Source organism: Haematobia irritans, chromosome 1, assembly GCF_050003625.1.
Source record: "Haematobia irritans isolate KBUSLIRL chromosome 1, ASM5000362v1, whole genome shotgun sequence".
NCBI classification, from domain to species: Eukaryota; Metazoa; Arthropoda; class Insecta; order Diptera; family Muscidae; genus Haematobia; species Haematobia irritans.
Window position 1 is genome coordinate 279,476,829 of NC_134397.1, and position 26,424 is coordinate 279,503,252.

The 26,424-nt window shown below is 31.1% G+C and overlaps 1 protein-coding gene across 19 annotated transcripts in view; it reads right to left on the bottom strand.

Moving 5' to 3' along the window:
• Positions 1-363: 363 nt before the first annotated feature.
• Positions 364-26,424, bottom strand: part of LOC142226702 (modifier of mdg4-like) — a 70,815-nt gene continuing 44,754 nt past the window's right edge. The window contains exons 5-7 of one of the 19 annotated variants that reach the window (XM_075297053.1): positions 16,105-16,238; positions 13,557-13,675; positions 12,651-12,874 (exon numbers count right to left, since the gene is read on the bottom strand). In XM_075297053.1, the coding sequence (XP_075153168.1) occupies positions 13,604-13,675; positions 16,105-16,238 (206 nt within the window). In that variant the 3' untranslated portion in view covers positions 12,651-12,874; positions 13,557-13,603. Of the gene's footprint in view, positions 720-787; positions 964-3,343; positions 3,500-3,610; positions 3,957-4,052; positions 5,047-5,166; positions 5,717-7,084; positions 7,575-8,268; positions 8,782-9,605; positions 10,170-10,283; positions 11,474-11,585; positions 12,091-12,453; positions 12,875-13,556; positions 13,676-13,816; positions 14,105-16,104; positions 16,239-16,511; positions 16,759-17,095; positions 17,555-17,703; positions 17,900-18,004; positions 18,497-26,424 lie in introns of those variants that run through there. The other 18 variants (XM_075296831.1, XM_075297016.1, XM_075296949.1 and 15 more) reach the window with 18 other exon arrangements.

Below are 26,424 nucleotides of genomic sequence, written 5' to 3' on the forward strand. Positions count from 1 at the left end.
AATATAGTGAAAAATTTTTATTCGCCAGACCCCGAAGTACAAAAATATAACAGTACTCACCAACTGTTGTTTTTAGCAGACTTACGGTAGGTTAGGTTAGGTGGCAGCCCGATGTATCAGGCTCACTTAGACTATCCAGTCCATTTTGATACCACATTGGTGAACTTCTCTCTTATCACTGAGTGCTGCCCGATTCCATATTAAGCTCAATGACAAGGGACCTCCTTTTTATAGCAGACTTGTGTTCTCGACTAAAACATTGTGTCAAGGAAAGATTGCTGATTCAGAAACAAATATAGAAACACTTGTTTCGAAGAAAATAAATGATTATGTACTTAAGAATTTAGTGAATGACGATAACAATTTCCTCTTAAATATATTTTTTATTTAATCAGAGATATTTGAGCTCATTACAATGTTTTCGCCAGAATAAAACTGAATGTCGTATGTATCTGGTGCACTCTGGCCATTGTCGTTATTATGATTATGGCATATGTTACGCGAAAAGAATTCGACTTCTTTCAAATCGGTGATTAGTCGAGCTTTACATCTTTTACTACGCTGCTTTGAACATACCCAGTATTTGCGACCTTTCTTTATTTTGGCACATATATATGAGAAACCTCCACACACCATTTTCCGAGAACCTCTCTGTCCTCTAATGTATCGGATTGAGTCAAACACATTATTAGATCTAGGATAATTCAAAACAAATAAATCTGAAAGGCAAAAATAAAAATTATGAAATAATTATGTGGCTTTGGAATATTAAAAAATAACAATTAAATTAATAATGCAAAATATTAAAACATATGGTTTATTTGGTATATGTTTAAAATTTATTGAGATCCAGATTTTTCAAATTCCACTAATCGTCGTATTCTTGTTTAATGTATGGAATATGATTGTGTTGTTGATTTTTTATCATCAATTCACCACTAGAAGAACACGTAATCAGTCGAGCTTTAAAAGATAAAAAAGATAACATATTAGTTGTATATGGAAAGTTTTACTAAATTGGAAATAGAACGAATTCATATTCTAGAATATAAATGAAAACAAATAATTTAATTAAACTACATTTACAAAAAAATATTCACGTAAAAAATAATGAGTTTCAAATGTCTTATTGCAAAAATAAACAGCAAACTTTTTCTACTAATTGTTAAGCACGGTTGACCCAAAACATGTTGAATATAGGCTCAAACTAACAAAATGGATAATATACTACAATGAATCCTTCAAAACTTGGAAGCCATGAAGAGCGGACAAATCTCGTTAAAATTTTGATATGTTTCACTTTACTTAGAGTAAGCCTGATATGTGCTAAAATTTGGCCATAACAACTGAAAACCACATTGTTTTCACGTCTACTTATAAAAATAAAATGTTTCACAATCAATGTCTTGAATATTTCCCACCAAAAATTGACAAGACTTGGTAATATAATCGTCTTCATATATATTTTTTTGTACTTTTAATTCAGTGAACATAGTACTCAACTTAACAAAAAAATGCTTCTACGAAAGTTAAAGGTTTGAAATAAGCAAGAAATTATTTTGGTTCTTCTAAATCCCAAAAAACAAAATTACGAATTGTTGTTCGCTTCATCAAGAATTGCAAAATGTTGCCAGCCAGTGACTTGTATTTAGGTGCTATTTCTACAATAACTTTTAAAATATATAAAATCTTCTGCACATACTCTTAGAGCTTATAGAAATATTTGCATTATGTTTTCGCTTTCATTCAATATCGACTTATCGACTGTTTCGTTAAAGGGTTAGTTGATTGTGACCAACACCAAAAGTCGATTAGAAGAATTTCAAAAATATGAAAAGTTTGTGGGTTTTTCGCAAAATGTTTCTTTTTCGAGCATGATGTTATTACATTGTAACATACAATAAACTTTTTTGCTTTTGAATGTAATAAAATATATATGAGATGCAATGAAGTAGTATCGTAAAATCAATTAAAGAGAAATTTTCAAATATTCTAAGAAGCTACCGAACACTATTGGTTTTCTGTTTTGTCTGCCTTTGAAAAAAAACATATTATTACAATTTGTACCATATTTCTTTTGTTTTCTAGAAATCCTTTTTTAACTTTTCATTTATATATCTAAATTTAATGGCGTAAAGGCGATGTAGGACAAAAATACAATATTGGTTGCTTCATCTAAGCTGAAACTTGTTTTAGGAGAATTCTCACCCGACCTATCAAGGGGGTAAATTGAGCTAATAATCACAATCAATGTCTTGAATATTTTCCATTCAAAAATTGACAAGACTTGATAATATAATCGTCTTCATAAATTTTTTTGTACTTTTGATTCAGTGAACATAGTACTCAACTTAACAAAAAAATGCTTCTACGAAAGTTAAAGGTTTGAAATAAGCAAGAAATTATTTTGGTTCTTCTAAATCCCAAAAAACAAAATTAGGAATTGTTGTTCGCTTCATCAAGAATTGCAAAATGTTGCCAGCCAGTTACTTGTATTTAGGCGCTATTTCTACAATAACTTTTAAAATATATATAATCTTCTGCACATACTCTTAGAGCTTATAGAAATATTTGCATTATGTTTTGGCTTTCATCCAATATCGACTTATCGACAGTTTCGTTAAAGGGTTAGTTGATTGTGACCAACACCAAAAGTCGATTAGAAGATTTTCAAAAATATGAAAAGTTTGTGGGTTTTTCGCAAAATGTTTCTTTTTCGAGCAACATACAATAAACTTTTTTTCTTTTTTTCGTAATAAAATATATATGAGATGCAATGAAGTAGTATCGTAAAATCAATTAAAGAGAATTTTTCAAATATTCTAAGAAGCTACCGAACACTACATCAATTGGTTTTCTGTTATGTCTGCATTTGAAAAAAAAAACATATTACAATTTGTACCATATTTCTTTTGTTTTCTAGAAATCCTTTTTTAACTTTTCATTTATATATCTAAATTTAATGGCGTAAAGGCGATGTAGGACAAAAATACAATATTGGTTGCTTCATCTAAGCTAAAACTTGTTTTAGGAGAATTCTCACCCGACCTATCAAGGGGGTAAATTGAGCTAAGCATGAAATCGGGGAGCACTCATTTATATCACAATGGAGTCTGACATATACCCATATTTTACCGACCTTAAAACATTAGTAAATTTCAGCAAACTATCGAATTTTTATCAGTAAAGGCAAAAAGAAAAAAGAATAGACAAGTGTTGCAATTCGAGAGGACGATTGTCTGAGAATAGTGTTTGTACTAAAACCCAAGTGGTAACAAAAAAGTGTTTAACCTTACAAATCAACACATGCTTTTTGTGCTATCATAAACGTGTTTTTAGCTACCTTTACAACGATTTGCACGACTCATGGAGCACAGCCAATAGGTCTTTGAACCTCTTACGTTATTGCGAAAGTAGGCAAATCCAGCAAGCATAAGTTTGGGTTTTCCTTTTGAACCTCGAGTTATCGTAATACCAGCCTTGGCAATAGTTTCCAGATCTGCAAAAAACACAAATGTTAGGATTAGAAAAAAGAAAATTAATTATGGATGGATCTAATTACCAAACCAAAGATAAATATTGAACAAAAGCTAATGATTAACAAAGGGTATTTGATTATGGCAAGCAGTATAGTTTTATTATTTATTGTTTTTTTTTTTTTTTTGCTTTTTTTGCAACTATATTTTCAAATGTACGTATTTAGCACTTTATTATCTTTTTCCTATACAAATGACTTTTTATATCAGGCGAATGATTGTGTTTGATATGATGTAACCATAACGATTGGAATTGAGCATCCTTTGGCATTACAATGCGAGCTTTACACTTTTTTGTTTTCGTTAGGGCACAATTCCAATAGAATTTATCCGTTGTCGTTTTATTTTTTATAAACGAAAATCCATTGACCACCAATTTCGGTTTACCTCTTTGACCAGGAACGTAATAAATATCACCACCTAAATTCAATAACAAAAATACAATAAAAATTCCATTAGTAAATAAAATTTAAATCATTTTAAAGAACCTATAGCTGGGGAATAAATAAAATATCATTTAAAAGTCGCGTCACTAATTATTTATAGTATTTATTTAAAAATAAAAGTACATTAGTGAAAAGTTAATAGTATTATTTTGATGCATATTTTAAAGAATATGGAAACTGCTTTTAACGTGACTTCTTGAATTATTCTCAAAAATAAATAAGATTTAAAATTACAATTTCTACACAAAACACCCAACAAAATAAATCTGCAATTAACGCAGTTCTTTCCTTTATACGCATTGTAATGGTGAGGGACCACATTTCAAATCGTTCAACAATAATTTGCTGTGAAATAAAGAAAAACTTTGTCTATTCCATATTTAAATTTGGCCAAACTTCAAAAACGCAATAATGTACCTTGATTTGCACATTTTTCACATTCAATAGTTTTGTCATTCAACCAAAGTGGAAAAAATAAGCAATAAGCATTTTCCATGAAATTTAAATTGAACAAGGGATAATAAACAAAATTTGGAAGCCTTGGGGGATCTACCAAATTTTGTTTATTATCTTTATTCCGTTTCAGCCCTTTATGAATTTGGAAAATTATATTATTTCATTTGAATAAATTTAATGTCGGCGTTAAGTCTAAAAAATATATCTTTCTCAATTTGTGAGCACTCTTAAAAGATATGTCAAAAAAGTTAATAATGAAATATGTATATATAAATGATAGCATTAAATATATCGACATGCATCCTAAACAAATTAATATAAAATAAAAATAATGAAAAAATGATGTTGTCTGTTTTAGTAATGAAATTGGCGTTTGAATTCCACCTAGTCGTGAGTATGGTGAGCATTTCGTAGGTAAAAGTATTCTACACCCAATGAATTTATTCGAGTTGTAGCTCGGGCTCTACAACGAGCACTTTTGTATCGTGAACATCTCCAATTTGTACTCCTCTTCAGTTGACGATCCACAACAAAGGCAAATCCCTTTATGATTAATTTCCGGTTTTTCTTCTTGGTATTACTAAAATGAGCGATATTTGTATTTTCATCTGTGGGCACGGAGAGAATAAAGGAAGAGAAAAGATAATATCGAAAATATTAGTAGATATCTTATGATGAATGGTTAAAGGATGAATTAAAGAAACAAAAAAAAATCAAAACTATTCCCATTATTCACATTCAAAACATAAAGATTTATTTAATTTTTTTTCTAAACGAGAAACCTCTAAATTTAAAATTGTTTTACATTAAATGTTTCTTTCATTGTTATCATAGAACTTGTGGGCATGGAACCAATTGTAGACGCAGACGTTGGTCTTGGAATGCTTGGTGCATTTTGATGATGCATCATGGCCGGCGGAATTTGGTAGTTGGCTATTGAAGGTAGCATACGTCTGAAATTTGAATGGAAATCATCTCCTAAATATAATCTTTGGGGTTTTGTGTTTCGCATATTTGGCTTTTCACCATCTTGTGCCGACATATGATTGTGTACACTTTTATGAACAATTCTACCATCTTCGGTGTGTAAACGACCAGAACAATGCAACCATGTTGTATACTGAGTACACCGCCAATATACTTTGTTTCGTATTTTCTTCTCTCTCACATAATAGAAGCCTTTCCATAACAATTGGATTCGTCCTTTCTGCGAGGTGACATATTGTATGCCGTCATTAGACTCATTTGTAGCTATAGTTCTATTATATTCCAAGTATCCTAAACAAAAGAGAATTAAAAAATAAATTAGATTGAAATCTATAAAAATATAAATTAATCTTCAATCAATTGCAAGAATATTCACAAATTATCAAAATTGCTTGTATTTATTTTTATTATGAAAATTCATCTACAATGTTATTATATATACAAATCAATAGGTAATACGTATGGAAAATTATACACATTAATATAGTACACTTTGAATTAGATTTCGAATAAAGTTAGGATTGTGTTTTTGTGGCATTTTGGTTATATAAAAAATTTGCAAAAATTTGATGGTCCATTTCTATTCGAAAAAAAGTTATTTAAATTAGCAAAACTAAATAGATCTTTTTCTATCCATGCATTACTACAATACCAAATCAAAATAGATTTAACCAATTCCGTTATTTTGTAATTGCAAATAATGCTATAACAAAAAATTTGTGAAATTTGCTCCACTCGTTACTAAGAGCTTTAGCAGATATGCCCTTTGAAAATGTGCCCCTACACCATAGGGGTTTTTAGGCGAATGTACTTGGAAAACCAGAAACAAACTGACTTTCTCTCATTTGCAGGACTCATAGAATCCAACGCCATATTTCGCTTAAATTGGGATTGTCTGAGATGGTAATTCATGTCGACTTCGCCCCAGCTTAAAAGGATCCGATTACTTAATTAAATTTGGCGAAGCGGCAAAGCAAACACTTGACCGCTTTGTCTTGCGCTTTGGAATATCTTTAAAACCAAATATGTACTACAAGAATTTTTTCTTTAGGTCTGGTCTATAAAACTTTTGATGACAGGTACTCCTGTCTTGTACTGTCAGTGCCTTGGGTTCAACACCAAACTCCGAACAATGAAGTATGTAATTCAATATTTAATTATTTTTTCTTCAAAACGAAACTAAATAATGAAAATTAATGAAACCAAATAACTTTATGGTTGCATTCATTATTTTTTTGTTTATAATTACACGCCGACCAACGCGGGTGATTGATTTTATTTTTTGTGTGTAATCTGAAAAAAGAGGTACAGAATTTTTAAATTGGCAATTTCAAGTTTTGACTCTCATTGCACTTTAAAGCATATGACAAAGTTAGCATTTTATGATTATCAGCTGTAAGCTATAGCTCGTAGGAAATGTATGCATGTTTATAACTAGCACAGCTAGAAATATTGCTTTCGATTTAGGAATTTTGCTAAATTTGATTTGTTTACAATTTAGAATAAAAGTTCGCAAATTGTACGATAAATTTAATTTTTCTTTCTTGTTAAAAAATGACTTTGTTTTGGTCTCGACGTGAACGAATAAATACATACCAACACCATAAATAAGTTGACGTAGTTTTCACATAAAAGTTACACTGAGAAAATTGGTTAAAATACTGTTATGAAACCTCCATTTAATATTCTAAAATCTATTGTTGTTCTTGTTGTGGTTGATGATGCCGTTGATGCGACTGATGTGTTTGTATTTCCTCATGTTGATCCTCGGTTGAAGCAGCTGAACTAATCACTTGATAGTTTATAGTACCATCATATTCAATGGTCTCATTTTTGAGTTTAGTAGCTGCGATCGTATACATCTGATGTTTTGTGGAGCCGTATTTATTGCGTTTCAATTCGGCATGCACATGTTCCGCTTTATTTATAATAAATTTGGGAGGTGTTTCCTTTAGCATTGTAATCCGTGCAGGACATTTGATTTTCTTAGTAGCCATGGATGAGCATCGCCATAGAATTTTCTTTTTATTTTCGCTCATTATGAGAAATCGAACACCATTGGCCATAATAGCGGGACGTCCTCTTAAAGATTGAGTGAAAAATACCAAAACATCGTCAGGATTAGGAACGACTTCATTGGCCAAAACCACTGTGCATAAAGATAGAGAGAAAATATACATTGAATTAGTAAAAATATATATAATAATATATATAATAATATATATAATTCGTTTGTCTATTACAACTAGGAATTTAATGTAAATGTATATTTATTATCATTAATTGTTTATTGTTTATGTGAATACAATTTTATGTAAAAACCATTATTTATTTAGAAATATTGTTATTAAGTATCAAAACAAGTAGTTATAAATAAATTCAAATGAACTGCCTGTCACAAATAAACAAAGGATCTAAATGTCCTTAAAGGACCTACATTTTTCAAACCAACAATTTTTCATTATTTCTCGCTGTAACATAGTTAACAAAATTTTATATATTTATTTATTTCATTTTTTAACAAAAATTGTTAAAGAAAAAACACAATACTGTGATGGAAATATCGAAATCAGGAATCAGTTCATTTACACCAGTTATTCTTAAATTTGGGTTAATAACATAAAATTTTCTGTATAAAATAATATACATAATTATCTGTATAAAAATAAAAAAATTAAAAACATGTTTTTTTCATTTAATGAAATATATCGTTATATGGTACAACCATTATTAAATATATAATACATACAATTTTTATACATATAAATTACAATTACATAGAAATTTGAAGTGATAATTTTCGCAATATACTAAATGTTAGTTAAGATTTTTTATCACTTCGCTATCACTTCGACGTTTAATTAATATGAAATGACACAACGTAAACCAAAACAAAAAAATGCCATGCATTATCATTAATTCACGAAATCTTTAGCATTAGAAATAAACACATATTTGATATATCATTTTTATTTTTTAAGAATTTCCGGACTTTCTTTGTGGCATTGACGTAACATTATTAGCCGGTTCATTATCTTTTTCGTGGGAAATAGATGTTGATGTATGGGCAACCATCTTATTTTTCATTTTTGAACCTGATTTGATATGGCGATGATTATGTATTTGCCGAAAATCAGTCACGTCATATTTATTCATACAAATTAATACAGGGCAACGCACACGTCTATAATACCAATGGCAGCGCCAGAAAATATTTGTCCGATTTTCATTATTACGAAAGTATTTTAAGCCATCTAGCCACAACAGTTGACCTCCCCGTTTAGATACAGAGAATTGTATTTTTGGATGTTGCCCTTTGTACTGACCATGAACGGCACCTGGAGCCAGAGAAAGACCTTAAATATGATTGGAAAAAATAGAAAAAGTGTTATGATAATAAAACATTTTAATTATAGCCTTACACATTAGAGACTATTCTAATCACAAAAATCATTTTAAACATTTCTGAAAATTACGACATTTTCTTTGTTTTTATTTCGATTATGAAAAATATCTACATGAAATTAATATTATACAAAGTTTTTTTTTTTAATATAAAATTTACATATAATACAATAATATCCATTACCAAATATTTTGTTTTTTTCTTACATAGTTATATACATTTTTGGAAAATGAATATTAAGAAACCTGAAGATTAAATATATAATTAAGAACAAACGTAAGCCCTCTTATGAGTTCATATTAAAATGAATTATTAAGGTTTTAACGAGCAAATTTCCTTTAAAAATGAAATATGTAGAGAAATATGTTATAATGGATCTACAAGGATACTTTTATATCATATTGTTTATACAAGTAACTAGAGATTGAAAAGCTTTAAGAAATGTTGATTTCTATTCTGATTTCTATTTATAAATAAAATCTAATCTATTTCGATATCTACAAAGTCTTTCTCATTTTTTTAAATAAATTGAAGGTAAACGAATGATATTAATACAAATATAAATAAAGACGAAAACAGCTAAAAATATCAAGGATGGAATTTATGTTTGGTTTAGAAGATGTACTTGAAAAAACGAAAGCGAGTTAAAAAACAAACAAAAACCGAATAACATTTTAGAGTTAAAAGTTTAAAGCTTAATGTAACATATAGCAAGATAAAGATTTTACGATTCACAAGTATCAGAATATGGCGAAAGTCTTTTTCAATTGCATATTTCGTGACGTTAACATATATGCCAATGAATCACATTTACTGCAAGTGTAGTCTACAGTTTTTGTTACCACTAACAAACCTTTTTTCGCGTATGGTATGGTATTCGCAAGAAGTTTTATATCCGAACTTGTGGAAGATTGTTTCCTTGCTCGACAAAACTTGCGAACTCTATTCTTGGAAAAACAAGTTGAAACTAAATTACAAAAATATTTACAAACTCAGGAAGAGAAACCCCCAACATTCGCTGGATATGTATTCTACTCTAGCCCACATACTAATGTTTGAATGCTACTAGAGCTGGTTGACCCATCATATTATGTTCTTTGTCTGCAAATGGTTTTATCTCAATATCATTGCTGGCAACATGGCGATGTTGATGGCACAGGCGAAGGTTTAAAGTAATTTCATCGTATATAGCAATCGCTGGACATTTCTCTTTATAATAATTGCTACATTTCCAATACTGACGACTTCCGTGTTTTTTATTACGGAAAAATCTAAAACCATTTATAACCAGTAATTTGCCACCATTCTTTTTCGAGTCAATAAAATCAATGCGGAAACCTACAATTGGGAGAAGAAAAGAATAAGTGTTAATAAAAATGTAGATAAAAAATAGCAAAATCACATAGAATAGAAAAACTAAAACCCATACATATGGTAATAAAAAAACTATAATTTTGAAACATACGGAATATGTTTGCTTTTTTTTTTATTTAGTTAATTCATTTTAATTGTCGAGTTTATTTATAATTTTGTAATTTTTAGTTTTCTTTTTTGCTTTATCACTATTAGTTTCAGGTATCCACAATTAAGGAATGGTTGTGTACTTCATTTAAATTACATTTCGAAATGATGCAATGACCCTTGCTTTGTCCTTACTAAGACATTTGGAATAGGTTCGAGTCATAGGCATTTTTTAAATACAATGGTCGCCCTAAAAGAGTAACAATTTATTGCCTCTAAATCTTATCGAATACATGGTATTACCCCAATCGTCTAACGAATGCACAATTACGTTTGGATTGGCCTGAGGCAAATCTTCAAATAACCAGCTCTGTTGGATTTAGAATCTAAAAACTAACCAGAATAATTTCATGTAAATTATTATCCAATATCCAATTTGATAATATGGGCAAAATGTCTCATATGAGTAGATTTATTGCTGATCACAAAGGAAATACTTAATAATAATAATTTAATAATATTTTTCACAAGAATTATTCATTTTTTTTTTTTTTTTTGAAAATAACTTGTAGTCGTAAAAATTATATATTTCGGAAGAACACTTTGTTCGCCTTAGGACATTCTGTGATCAGCCATAGAATAAAAAAAAGCCTCTAATATATTAACTAAATAAAAATTCATTTTTTTAGCGTCAATCATATAAGTTGGAGTCACATTTAAAAGATGTATAGTCCTAATATCCGGTTTCTACTACTAAATAATATTAACAACGCTTATTTCACATCTATTATAGTTTTTTGGTGGAGGTGTATCAATTAAACCTTTTTGATAGTATTAAATTCTAACTAATACTTCTTATGCCGAAACAAAATTACAGAAATATTTTCAAACTATGTTAAGAAGTGATACAAGAGCTGGTTAACACATAATGTTATTTTCTTTATCCCCAAATGATTTTATCACAACATCATTATTAGACACATGGCGATGTTGGTGGCATATGCGAAGATGTAAAGTAATTTCATCGTATATAGCAATTGCTGGACATTTTTCTTTATAATATTTGTTACACCTCCAATATTGACGAGTTCCACGTTTCTTATTACGGAAAAATCTAAAACCATTTATAACCATCAGTTTGCCTCCATTTTTGTTCGAGTCTATAAAATCAATGCGGAAACCTATAATTGGGAAAAGAAAAGAATAAGTGTTAATAAAAATCTAAAAAACGAGAGTAAAATAGTATAGAAAGAAAAACTAAAAACCATACTTATGGCAAGAAAAAAACTATAATTTTGAAGCATTTGGAATATTTTTGTTTATTTTAGTTAGTCATTTAAATTTGTTTATTTTGTTTGTTTTTTGCATTATCATTCTTATTAGGTTTAGTCATCCATCATTAAGGGATGATTGTGGACACCTTTGATAATGCATTTCGAAGGGACTTCCAATGATGTAATGGCCCTTGCTTTACAGTTACTATGCCATTTGGAACATTTCCAGTAAATGTTCGAGCCATAGATATTGTTTTTAATAAAACGGTGGCCCTCGAAGAATAACAACTTATTGCCTCTTGCTGTTTCCGAGTACTTGATATTGCCCCAATCATCTAAAGTTCGAGCATTTAGGAAAGCAGGCTTACGTTTGGAGAGTCCCGTTTTGATGGAGGCCAATCCTCCAACACCAGATGCGGTCATATTATTACGATTTAAATAGGTATTGTGGAGAAATGTTTCATTATCGGCCGAGACTTCCAATTTTACATTGGCCACACTATATTGGAAAGTGCGCACACTATCTGTAAGGGAGAAAAAAAGAAAATAAAGCGTCAATCAATTTTATTTTATTTTAAATATTCTATGCTGCTATAGAGAGATAATACAGATATCAAGATTTGTTAACATTAATAAAATATTGATTTGTTTAGTAAACACATGTGTATGGTCACTATGTAAAATAGTATCACTTACATAGGCATACTTGATAGAACAAAATATACGTTCGGGTGCAACAGCAATTAATAGAAATTCTGCCCATGCTAAATAGTTGTGGGGAAAAATAATAAAAGAAACCAATAAAATTGTGTTCAGCTTAGATGCTCTGCATTACAAACGTATGGGGTAGTTAATGCTGTTTTTTTTCACCTTAATCAAAATATGTATTTTATTTATTTGTTATGTCTTAAAAACAAAATTTTTCTTATTTATTGGTATAAAAATATTAAGTATTTTGCATAGAATATAAAAAAACTGTAAACATTACTAGCAATGAAATGGAAACATATTAAACGAATACATTTTATGCTATACTATACACTAAAGTAATTAATAAAAAAAACATGAACGTAGAAATCCAGCCTTTTAAAAATTAGGTTTGCTGAGTTTGATTTTTAGTGGTGACCCAGAATTTCGATTTGAAGCCATTAACAATGATTCCATTTCCTTTGTTTCCATCTTGGTTTTCGACGACTTGCGAGCTGGAAATTTGCGAGTGTGATTATGTTCAAAAGAGCGTTGTACAATAATTTCATGTCCATTTTCATTACGGGCTGTTACAATACGAGCTCTGCATATGGTAATATCCTGAAATAAAGAAAATCAAATTTGGTTTCCATCTTCCTTTTTAACTTAAAGGGCGGTGATATCTTTCAATATTTGATTGATTCAAAATCGATAACAATTTTATTCTATATTCGTGCTTCGCATGTAAAAGTTAAAACTATGAACAATGATTGTCCCATAAAAACTTCGTGCTTTATATTGTTATATGGACTCTTTTACAGAAAAATTCGAATGAAGGACCTGCCTAAAACTAAATAATTTAACAAGCTGCATCGAAAGTTTGGTTGTGGTAAAAATCAAAAACACATCGTCTTATCAATGAATGCTGTACAATGAGTCTAATATACCTCAATTATAATGGTTCAATTTTATTAATTAGTTTATCCTCCGGAGGATTATTGAGTCATACTCCTTATATTTGTTCTATAACATCAAAACTAAAAGTCATTAAATACCTGTAGTTTTCGAACAAACTAAGATGCGATAACATATAGAAAAACTTATACGTTCAAAATCATGCTGTTGTAGGGCTTTTCGATTTTGCAGAAGATATAATAAAATGTTAATAGAAAATGCAACATGGACAATTCCTTTTTGTTTTTGTTTAAACGTAGATATTTGAAGACCATTGTTACAAAAAAGGTACCCGTAAAATTATATAAATTTTTAATATATAAAACATAGATTTAATAAACTTATTCACCTTTCTTGAGCATATCCAATAGGTTCTCGTGCTTGAACGCCTATTTCTCACATATTTTTCATTATTGTACAAGAGTACCGTACAACCACGCTGGCCAACAGATAATACTGCACGTTCTCCTGCAAAAAAGGCAAAAATGTCGAGCATTACTAATTAAAACAAAAAAAAAATTCTAAATAATTGCCTTTGCCAAGGTATCGAAGGCACCAAATAAAAAGAGATAAATACAATATAAAATAAAATCCATTAACTACAATGTATTATGATGTGGCGATTCTATTTAATCATTTATTTAAGAATTAAAAATATATGTATAATCATAAAAATATGTGTGTGTATTATGTAAATACCCCAGATGTCTGGTTATTCTCATCTCACTTTGCTACGTTCTTCACTCTAATCTTAGCTTCGGATAAAGGAGCAGCTGCAGATTTCCGTTTTTTGCGAGCAACCATTTTTTCATGATTATGCGGACATGATTCCAGTACAATTTGCGTTACTCCGTTAATAACGTCAGTCACCACGCGAGCATTACATTTGAGACTACCCTAAAAGATATTAAAAGAGTATATTGTAACAATTCACTGAAGCATTATAAAATATATCCAAAGAATTGTCTTAACATATGGTTTTATTGCTATCGGTTACTGGCAAGTCGGACTTTTGCCTAATTTTCCTACAGGTACATATAAAAAATGTTCCATTTCGAAATTCATTTCCTACAGTGTCAATGCTGGGCCCATGCTACCTCTAAGTAATCATACGAGTAGGTACTGATTACAACTACTGTCATACCCAGCAAAAACTAAGTAACCACAACTATTTACAGTTCGCATTGCCAGAATTAAAACTCCCATTACACGTTGCATTACACTGCAATGAGTTGTAATGACAATAGTAAATACTGCTCAGTAATTTGTGCTGATTATTCCCAAAATATGATACCGATGATCAATGACTTAATAAAATGGACAAATTATGGCATAATTAATTATAAATTTCAACATAATTGAGCATTTACTTAAAAAATTAAAGCCAATATGCAATCTAACGGTGATTCTGAAGATTTTTCCAAGTATTTCATAATAATGGTATTTTAAATGAATGTAGGTATATTGTAAAGTAATGAACAAATTCAACTCGCTAGTTGTTTTCTAGTTTAATCATGGAATATGCCCATCCAAATTTACATCGTTACTAATGGACCAAATTATTATTTTCATAAGGTTTAACATACACTGAAAAAAACAAAACATTGTGAGGCCAAATTATGTTGTTCTGTCCATACGGTTAAGTGATTCGAGTATATAAATGAGTATCTTTACATGAAAAATAATTTTGTTGGACTAAGATCATCTTGCCTTTAATGATTCTAAAAAAAACCTTCAAAATTAATGAAATTGTCTTTACATTTGTTGAATTTTGGTATCTAGCAAAGCTAAACAGCATTTAAAAAATGATATTTAATACTTTATTTTTAATACTACAAGATTACCGGGTAATGAGAGTTTTTGCTGGGTACATAAAGTAATATCGCTAAAACACAAATAATAAATAAGTTGACGTGCAGCAAGAATTGAGATTTCAGTTCTTCGCCCTTGGTCAATATTAGAATAAAACACGTCACTAAGATGTATCCAAATATTTCTCTTTATTCGTGTCCCTGCAAAGATAACCGAAACTGCTATGATCTGAAGGCTGCCAAATTTATATACGCGTCTTTCGAAAGTAAGTTTGGGACACTACGATTTAAACTTAATTTCGACAGATAAACAAGCTATATGACAATAATGATGCATGGTATCCATTATTGTAGTGTGTAATTTGAGTGTCATACAATGTTAGACACCACTTATTGAGAAGTTTTTACAAGACTGAACTTTTCTGTAATATCGCTACCATTGATTCGTCAGTGTCAGTTTTGTAAGTCAACTTCTATTAATATGAAACGTCTACCCGTCGAATGTCCACATATTAAAACACTTTGCAATCAACATACCCAACAATAATTTATTGGATATTTTGAACAATTTGCACTTAGATTTTAATAAGACTGAAATCATAAACTTCCTTAAAAAATGTAGCCTGTACAATTCAATCTAACTTTAAAAACACAATACTTATCTAATCCACATTTTCTTTTTTGTAATTTCGAACAAGCTTAAGACCCTAGCAATCAAAGCTTACAATTATATTTATAATTTTATTGTAAATGTAATTAATAAATAAATTCATCTGTGTGCTAGGAGGCACCACGACGCATATAGAAATAACTATCCATTACTTTCAAGTTTCCTTTTGCTTGTCCCTCGAAGTGTTTTGAGAGCTAATAATTCCTACATTCCTAAAACAGCAGTCAGTGCATGCTGCTATATTTTTGCACTTCATCGTCTAGCGAACAATTTGTAGGTTTTAAAATGTTACCCGCAATATTTTCAAGACCCAAGTAAAGTTTTTTGTCTATTCCCTCCCTCTAATAACCCTTAAAACTAGTTTAGCAACAACTATTGTAAGCATTGACTAGCAAAAATTATTTTCGTGTACTTACTTTCTTTGAGCATATCCAGTATGTCTTCACCCCACTCTTTCGATTTTTCACAAAATTATAGCCTTTGTACGCTAGCAGCATGCAATTCCTTTGTCCCACAATAAATTCCAGGCCACTGTGTAAAATCTTTAAATCTAGAAAATAAAAGAAGAGAACACATATATGGGTTAGAAAAAGGGCATAGGTCAAAGTAAACTGAGCTTAAGACGATCCCACATTAAAAATGGCAAAACATTAACACAGATTTCTTAACAATTCAATTATTTATTGAGACATTTGTCTTTTTAACAATTTGTTACCAAATTTTATTGATTAATGTAGAAAAAAATAACTAAACCTTACACAAAGCAAAATGTTTTTAATGATAGAAATTGAATATATGGCAAAAAACCTGATGAAGCACATCGAACAATTACACCAAGATCAAGGTTTAGAATGGGGGATGATTATGTTTTCCACATTTCAAAACGACATCATGCCTATAGTCTTCGTCGATTGTTACAGCTCGGGCTTTGCATTTGTGTATTCCGGCACGGGCACAAGACCAGTAGGTTTTATTACCAGAGGCCTTATTGCGGGTAAAAGTATAATCGCCTACTTTAAGCTTTCGGCTGCCGCGAAACCCCGTAATATAGGTAATAAAATAGCTGCCCTCTGGACCAAAAATACAAATAGTCCAAAAACGAATCATGAAAAAAGAGAATAATAAGAAATTGTTGTTAATAACATATCATAAATAATCAAATAGGCAAGATGTAATTAAGAGTGAGTGAGGGACATTATAGTGGGACATATTATGTGTTTATTATTTATATTTTGTAATTTTCACAAATGTACAATTTGTTCTTTATTTTTTTTTATAATTACTTATATATTACTTTATGTAACCATTGGTAAAACATAAACTTAAGTATAAATACTAATCTAAATGTATTTAATATTAAAAGCAAATATGCACACTTTTGCATACACATTAAAAAAACATACATACTTAATTACTTAAATTAGAGTTGAATCTTTTTATTTGAAAAGCCTCCGTCCTTTTTCACCAAAGATGGACGACCGGCTTTTATGTTTTTCAGTGAACCATATTTGCGGGCTTGAGTAATAACTTCATGATTGTGGTCACTGTTGAGAACGGTCAAAGTTTGACCTTTAGTCTTAATGCGAGCCTTGCATCGCAAAACGGCAAACTGACTGCAACGCCAATAGATAACATCTTCTCGAATCACATGACGATTGAAAGTATGTTGCTTCAGTAGTAATTGCTTTGTTCCATATTTGCTGACCACAAAGACGGGACCATTGTTACTACTACGTAATGTGGACGAAGAAATCCGCTGATTGGCTGGATGACAAGGAATGGATGGTTGTGGCATGTCCATACCTGATTTTGTATTTCGTGGTTGTTCTGATTCCAGTATCACTTGATTATAATAATGCGATTGTCCTGGAAATATTTTAAGATAAAAGGATTGTAGAAAAAACAGAAGAAATCGATTATCAATAAAGAAAAAAACTTTTTTGCTTCGTCTCATTAATTTAATAAATAAAACTCAGATTGTGTTTGTTTTTCTCCAAATAATTGCTTTTATTTACTTTTTTGAGCATTGACTTGAATGAGTTTTATATTTGATTAGGCGTCCTCCTTTCAAGATATTCCACACCAAATAGGCTGGACAGTCTAATGTCAAACAAAACCAATAGCTGCGGTAGGGAGTTGAACGTGTTTTTTGATATTTAATGCCATTATGGAAAATATATTCCACATTCCCTATTTTTATTATTTTGATTTCTAGAGTGATATAGTGGAGAAAACAGAAGAAAAAAATTAATAAAAGCACCAAAAAAAAAGAGTATAAATAATTAAAATTGAAGTGAAAATAAAGCAAACACCATATGATTTAAAAATGATTTATTGTAAATAATTATTAGGGAATTAAAAGAGATTTCGTTTCAAAATTCTTACATAAACATTAAAATATTTTTGAATATATTGTTTTCACTTATATTTGGTTGTAGGCCTTTTTACTGTCACCACTAATAAGGTTAGAGGGCATTGTGTCTGGTGTAAATTTTGGCGGGTGGTTATGGGGATTTTTGCCCAATTTAAGACCACCTTCTATTTTTGTAATGCATCGTGCAGTGCATTTGTTTTCTGACACCCGTTTACCATTGCCATTCGAGCATATCCAATTGATGGTGGAGCGGAAACTCGCCTCCTTTTTATACATGTAGCCACGAAATATTAAGTTCAAACCTTGTTTCTGATTACGCATGTAATGGTATATCTCGTTATCCAGCCATACGCCGCAAGGCAAATCCAGAAAGTACAATTCGGTCTTTTGTTTAAGTATATGTTGGCTAGATGACATACGCGAGACGATAGTTCCTGCAAGGGAGACCACAGAAAATTAATTAAACAAAACGAATCTAAAGAAATAATTATTAATGATGCTGCCTCAATAATACGGCATTCACATTACACTTCCAAAATCCACTTTATCTAGATTTCAACTGTTGTTTGCTTGATAAAAAAGAGATTTCATATTTGATGATGAATGAAAAATAGAGCATATTTTTCATTCATCATTTTCATTCATATTTTACCCATTTCTATATTTTACAATTATCAAAAAGAACAACACAAGGACAAGTCATTATGGTTTTTATTTTACCTCATACTACAATAAGCTAGATATTCTAATTTTCATAGCAAAAAAAAAATCGTTCACTTTCCTTCATACGAAATACAAAATCTTTTTCACGTGTTTTGTCTCAAACCAATTTGAGTTATTTCGGATCTTTGAAATCTGCCAAAGGATATATCGGTTTGCTGTTTTTTCCCAGTTTTCTTCCTTGAACAATTCGTTCATTCTCACGACCATAGGTATGTTGACCAGCCACACGGACAAACCGAAATGATGGAACAGTGCAGCAGTACTTAGCGCGATTTTTTCGATACAAATAATTGCCTAGTACCAGTAATGGTTTGCCTGTATGGTGACTATAAATGTACTCCAAAGCTGTAAAAATATGATAAAGACAATAATATGTTATGTATGCAATAATACAATACTAATACCAAAACCATGGAATTTGCTTGTTTTTTTCTGAAAATGGATTTTTTTTCAAAAACATCAAAATACCTCCTTCATGTTTCCATTTGATTGCGACTCAATTTCAGACAATTTCTTCAACAAGTAGCAAACTTAAAAGAAAGCAAAAATTTAAAACGAAATATGTTGTGATTCGCGTGAATAATTGAGTTATTTCATACCATCCAATTCGTGATGGACTGCCCATTGAAGTAAATAAACACTTAAGAAATGAGAAATCAAAGTTCTATTTAGCAAATTCCATAAACAATCTTTGTTTGTAATTTTATATCACAAAATATTTAAATCTATTTTATTTATTCGAATGATTATAATTTGGTCTAGGGGCTCTGAAAAGTAAATAGTAAATAGATATTTGGATTTTTAATTGGTAAAATTTGACCGTCACCAAACTCGGAAAAAGTCGTGATATATTTTTGAACAAATCTATTTGCATATACCCAGCAAAAACTCTATTTATCAAATCATCTTGGAGGTAACTTAGTTCAAAATAGGTAACCAATTAGTATTTAATAGAGATATGAGCAATGAATGGACAAATGCGTGGCCTACGTGGTAGTACTCATTAAAATGTGATGTGTTGTAACCGAAACGGTTTGGTGAGGGTAAATAATTTTTCCAAAGCACAATTTTTCACCTCAACTACATACCCAATCAGATATAGAATCACCACATATTTCCAGGTTCAGAACTCCCAATACGCAAAACGTGTCATGTTAATCAGCACCTTTCGAAAAATACACATACTCGCACCTAATAACAGTGTTCCGATCTAAACTGGCTCATTGGATTAACGATTAGTACAGCGATTAAAATAAACAGTAGTGGTTGCAAATACTATCTACGCAATCTTGAAGATTCGTTTTAGCGTATGACGATGTATAAAATAGGATCATCGCACATAAAGAGACAAATACTAAATTTATTTTATATTAGGCAAATTGTGTATATTGCGGTTGTAAGTTCGATTAAAGTTACATTACTTGTATATTTTTTAATGTACAAAAATGTCCCAAGTTATGTTGCACGGGACGATTTTATTGAATATACTATAATAAAGAAAAGGTTTGAATATATTTTATATAATATGGATAATATTTATGGTTAATACATACATATATAACACTTATAAAGAAGAATTGAAGAAGACATTGAAATAGTTTGAAGGATTAATTTTTTGCAACATACACAAAAAACAAACACAGTTTTTTTTTAATCAATCTTGAATTTAATTCTTATTATTTAAAAAAATATATATGTTATATATTTAATCAAACAATAATCAATCGCATAATTTAATTAAATCAATTATATTTTTAAATGAATCAGGTAATTGCTTAGGTAACGATGGTGATTAATATTGGAACATTTGTTCTAAATGAACATTATATTGCCCTCAGTAATCCTTTTTTTTTCATTTTATTGCTTTAAGATTCTTCGCCGCCGTCGCGTTGAGATCTAACATTAATATCTATTAGAGATTAGATTTCTCTTATACACATCTATCGAAAAATATTCATCACTGCCAATTGCCTTTCTAAATTCTCTACCCGTTCCGATTTTATACATCTCATCCTCATGCATATGATTTCCTTGCGATTTGGTAATTTTCCCATGGGAAACAATAAGACGGGCAGTACATTTGTGTTTAGCGGGTCGGACACAGCGCCAATATTTACCACGAATATGGCGATACAAATATTCACCGAAAACAATAAGCGGATGACCTGTCGACTGAAAATAAATTCCAGCGCGTTAACTGGAAGCAGTATTAAAATATTAATCATTTTTTGCAGAATTTCCAAAGAATAATTAATATATATGAATTATTTAAATTTACTATAATTATCTTAAGGTGTATAATTCGTAATTTTTAAATTTGTCAAAATTTTGTTATTGACAAAGTCAAATTTCTAAGCTTTTGTGTCCTGCTTTCACCAATTTGTGTATTCGCCTATATGTTTATTTTATTCAAAGAAGGTTGGGGTTTTCTTCAGCACACGAACTGTAATTACGTACTTTTTTCAGTGTATGTGTATTGATTTCCAATATAGGTACGTCCATAGGTTCCTCTTCGATACTCCCAAGAAGAAAATTCAAATCCAATATGAAAATGTGATTGATCGAAGATTTCTTTATCTCTCTGACAAGCAATCTACATTGACAAGATTGATACCTTTCCTGTGAATATTTGCGTATTTAAAACTCAAAAGAAATGCGGCATAACGTCGAAGTCATAAAGTATTTAAGCATTCTTATGGAATGAAGGGGTTTATTATCGATAATATGAATATAGCTACATACTGGCATTTTCTCCTTCTGTTTTACAAATGTTTTGGGTTAATTTTAATATTTATTCAAATATTGTGCGTTAGGGTAGGTTAATAGTTAGTTCTAAGCCAACTTTCCTGAATATTATAAATCTATCAATATAGTCCATTAACATATATTAATAATACAAATACATATTTAATATTTCACTTACCTTATACCAGGAGTAACTTTCTCGTTCTTTTTTTAAAGATGTGTAAGTCGATTTTTTTATATATGTTATAATTTTACAAAATTAAAAAAAAAATATCAAATCCTCAAAGGTCTTAATTTTCGGGTTGGGGATTTTTGATTAAGAATAATCGTCAAATTTTAAAAGTTGTACATGCCCTAAGCATATGTGTAAACCCACAATATTAATCTCTATTAGTGGTGGTCATTTTCTACTAAGCTAATACCATTCTGACATCTTTATACATAATTGTATATAACATTTTTTGGAATTTCTATATTTTTTATTCCTTGCTGGAATAGTTAAATGTACAATATATTATATTTTGCTTTGCATTTGCTGTATTTGAATGGTGCTGGCGGATCCTGTGGATCCAACATTGAACTCGGCAACAGGAATGGTGGCAGGCACTAGAAGTACGGGTAAACGTTTTTTAAGCTTTGTTGTTAATAAAGGGTGGTTAAATTGTAAGGGCCGATGTTGAATGTGAACCTCCATTATGCCTCAGCGTCATCGAAAATTTGGACCATCGGATGAAGGTGTGCCACCGAGGTCGCGGCGCCCATTTGGCCGATATTTTGTTCCATACATAATTAAGTAATACAAATATATCATAATAAAATAAAATTACAATAATTTCCTAAAATCAACATCGGCCCTTGCAATTTTAACCACCCTTTATTTGTGCTGTCATACTTGTCAATGCTTATAAGGGCAAAAATCAAAACTTATTGAGACTTATACGCTCCACCCCGACTGAAATGTTTGCATATTACTTGTCTATGAAACCTTTATTTCACCTCAACACTGACTTGTACAAAGTTTAGTTTTTAAGAAATAATTGATCACATTGGACCAACAGGTATTTTGCTTACCAAAGCACACAATGACCTTTTTTTTTTTAACAGCACAATCAGAAAGGCCATCGCCAGTAATGACATCCCCAAAAATGGTTTTAAGGAAAATATGGCCCAGATTTTGGAGTTCAACTTTTAATTTTTTTTTCAGCTCAGTTCAACAAACTTAATAGGGCAGCTCTTATACAATGCGGGCATAAAACTAAATAATACGGTGGATCAAGCGCTGTACCAAATGGAATGTACCAGATTCTGTTCGTGAGATCTTGACTACATTATGGGCAAATTAGTGTTCCAAGTATTCGGGGGCCTCATTAGTGTAACATTTTTCCTGCAGTCACAAAAAGGTCTGGTTTCGACTAGAGGTGTGCGCGTGAGTGAAATTTCGCTCACATTCACGAAATGCAAAGCAGTACTCACGCACGAACTACTATTACATACTCACGCTCAATCACGATTCACGACATTTTCCAACCGGGAATGAGCAAAGGCAACAAAATTCGGAACAAATCTACTTTAGCACAAGTTGTTAAAAATAAACAAAAAGTGTAGGAGAAGGGATTTCAAATCGAATATGTAAGGAAAAAAATTTGGCGGAAAAGCCTAGTTTTCGAGATATCGATATCTGAAAATCGGTATTTTCCTTTATATTTTGCTTAATTCTAACAGCAATTTTTCATGAAATGAATAAATTCCGGTTTTTCCCGTATTTGGTAAAAAGAGTAAATTTTAAGCAGAAAATATTAAGTAAAAATGTTGTCGAAAGAGCGTAGTTTCCGAGATACCGACCCACTAAAAATGGGGTATAGGTGGACGGCCTTCGGCCGGGGTTTGAGACTTTCTCCTATGGACAGGGTCCAAAGTGGGCTAACGCGAACCCAAAGAGGATAGGTAGCAGGCCTTCGGCCGGGGTTTGAGACTTTCTCCTATGGACAGGGTCCAAAGTGGGCTAACTCGAACCAAAAGAGGATAGGCAGCCGGCCTTCGGCCGGGGTTTGGGTCTTTCTCCAAAGTGGCTAACGCGAACCCAGGACCTCTCCGGGTCCATGTTATTCTAAATATATTATTTTTAGGATGATTATGTGCGATGGATAATAAATCCAATATACGTGACAATGAAAACTTTAGGGGCCGTAATTCCGAAAATAGGTCTTTCCGCCAAAAAGTGGTATATTACATTTTGTGTTTAGAATCGAAAAGTATACACGCTGGCCAAAAATTGGACCAATCGGACCACTTGTACTAAAGCAGATTTAAGCCCAAAATTCATAAATAAAATATAGTTCGACAGCTAAATCAATTTCATTTAACATACGAGTAAGAATTAAATCTTGATTTTTTCGTGAGCGTGATTTTGCAGAAATTTTATTCACGCACATTCACGAACCGATTTTATTACTCACGCCCGACATATTTATTTTAGTTCCATTCACGCTCATTCACGAGAGTTGCTTCAGATTTTATTCACGACTCACGTGATTCACGCGCACACCTCTAGCTTCAATGTTAGGTACAACATTTTCAGAACAATGTCCAACTATGGCCTATGGCATTTAAATAAAGGAACCCTAGCAATGTTGGGGTAACGTCTTGCAAATACATTTATAGTGTCTTTTAATTTCACTTACCAACCTTACAATCATAATTGTTTTGTTTTGCTTTTTTTCTCATCTTATACACTTATACACTCTTATAGCATACATGAAATGGAAATATTACCAGAAATGGAAATATTCATATCAACTCAATAAAAATCAGTATTTGTTGATATTTTATTAATTATTTGCAAATTGTTAACAATAGTTCCATATCAACATAATGAAAACCTAAAATATTTTACACCACCAACAGGACAAAGGTATTTTCTATTCACTTTCACTACCATCACATTATAATATCTTTGGATGCAATTAAATCTTTGGCTCCAGACACATACATATACAGACACATTTTATTTCATATTTATTCACTTTTATTTGTTTATTTTGCGGCTTGGATATTATTATTATTTATAACACGTCTTTCCAATCGTCCACTACTATGAAGAATCATCTAATTGAAGAAGAAGAAGAAGTAAAGAAGCATACCCCGCATACACTCATACAACCCCTTCCCTTAGACGATCATATGCCCTCAGGACATATATCGGGACCGGCATCGTAAAAATTGACACCGTTCAAGCTGGTCAGACGTATACTCGGGGTTGATGACGGAACGCATTATGTGTTTATGAGGGGGGTTAAATTCCTTCAAAACTACAAATTTTCTCGTTGCGATCAGACAATATAGTCGACATAGTCGATCATTTAACATTACAATCCACTTTCTTGTCGTCGAAGACTTCAATTTTATTGAACGGCGTCAAATCGATTTTTTTGTAATTGATTAACAAAATGGCGTCCTCTACAAACATAGTTGATATTAGGACTGTTCGGGCACTTTTCCAGTAAAAACTGGCAAGAGAGTAATGCGCTTTACAGACTATCAGTTATTCCGGACGACAGTGCTCGTGCCGAACATATCCCATATATTGTGCACATTATAAGTTAAGTCCGAAGGCATAATCGATACTGCTGCATGTTTATGGGATCGATAACACATTTACCGATTATTTAGTCATCGCCGACATGTCGCATCGATCCGACACACTGTAAGATTCTTTACAAACACCGACATTCCGTCCGGAATAACTGATAGTCTGTAAAGCGCATAATGCGTCCTTGGGCAATTAATCTGCTATTCCTTTGATCCTTTGTATATTTTCAGAACAAACGAACAGAGTACCGGCCAAAGATTATCTGATTTCCCAAGATGTCTAAATTCTTCCCCTTTTTTTCTAATCGGCTCATGAGTTTAGGTTCATACATGTATGAGAGAGTTGGAAAAAATGGGTATGATGATACGAATCTAAAAAAGAAAAGAAAATGAAGAATTTTCAATTTGGTTAATAGGCCTGTTTCTGCACTCTTTTCATTCAACATTTATGCCAAAAGAAATTACTTCAAGTAAATTGTGTTTATTTTTATTTTGTTGAGTATTTATTGGTACCGTATCTTTACAAATTACATTGCCATATAAGACATAATGACCAATATGGTTTATTTATAATTATATGACGATAAAAATGGCAATCTTAACGGCTAAACTGGAACTTAATGCCCACCCTAAGTCATTAAATCATTAAGATATGTCTATTATGCTCCCTGGTGTTCTTTCTACGTTAAGTTTTCTACAGTTTTTCTGAGAAAATAGGAATTTTTACTTTACAGTTTTAATTTTGGAAACACGCCCGTAGTAGCGGCCAATTCAAAATGTTTCACTCTTTTAACTTCTTTATTTGTCAATTGTTGTTTTGTTATCTCTTTTTGTTCGTGTTTTTGTCTAAACGAAAAATTTTAGAGTCACAAATTATTATACTGTTACGTTTTTATATTTAGGCGTTTTTAATTACCCGACAATTAAAACACAGTTCTTTTAAATAACGACAATCTACAATTTATTTACTATGACTTCACACTTTACAATTCGTTCACACTGGAGTTATTCGTTTGACGCTTTAATTAAGACTGACTCGTTAGCAGCATGTGAGCGCTTTTATATATGACGGTGTGGCAATACGAGAACATTCTGGTAGCACTACAATATTCTGGCAACGCCATAACATTCTTAGACAAGGCTAGAAGGATCTACGACCATTAAGTTATTCGTCTGGTGGCTGCCAAACACATACACACTCACATAGATATATGCTCGCATTACTACAACAACAATGACAATAGACAATGAGATGAAATGAGAAAGCAAAATAACAAAGCAAAGGGGTTGTTATTCTATGAGAGAG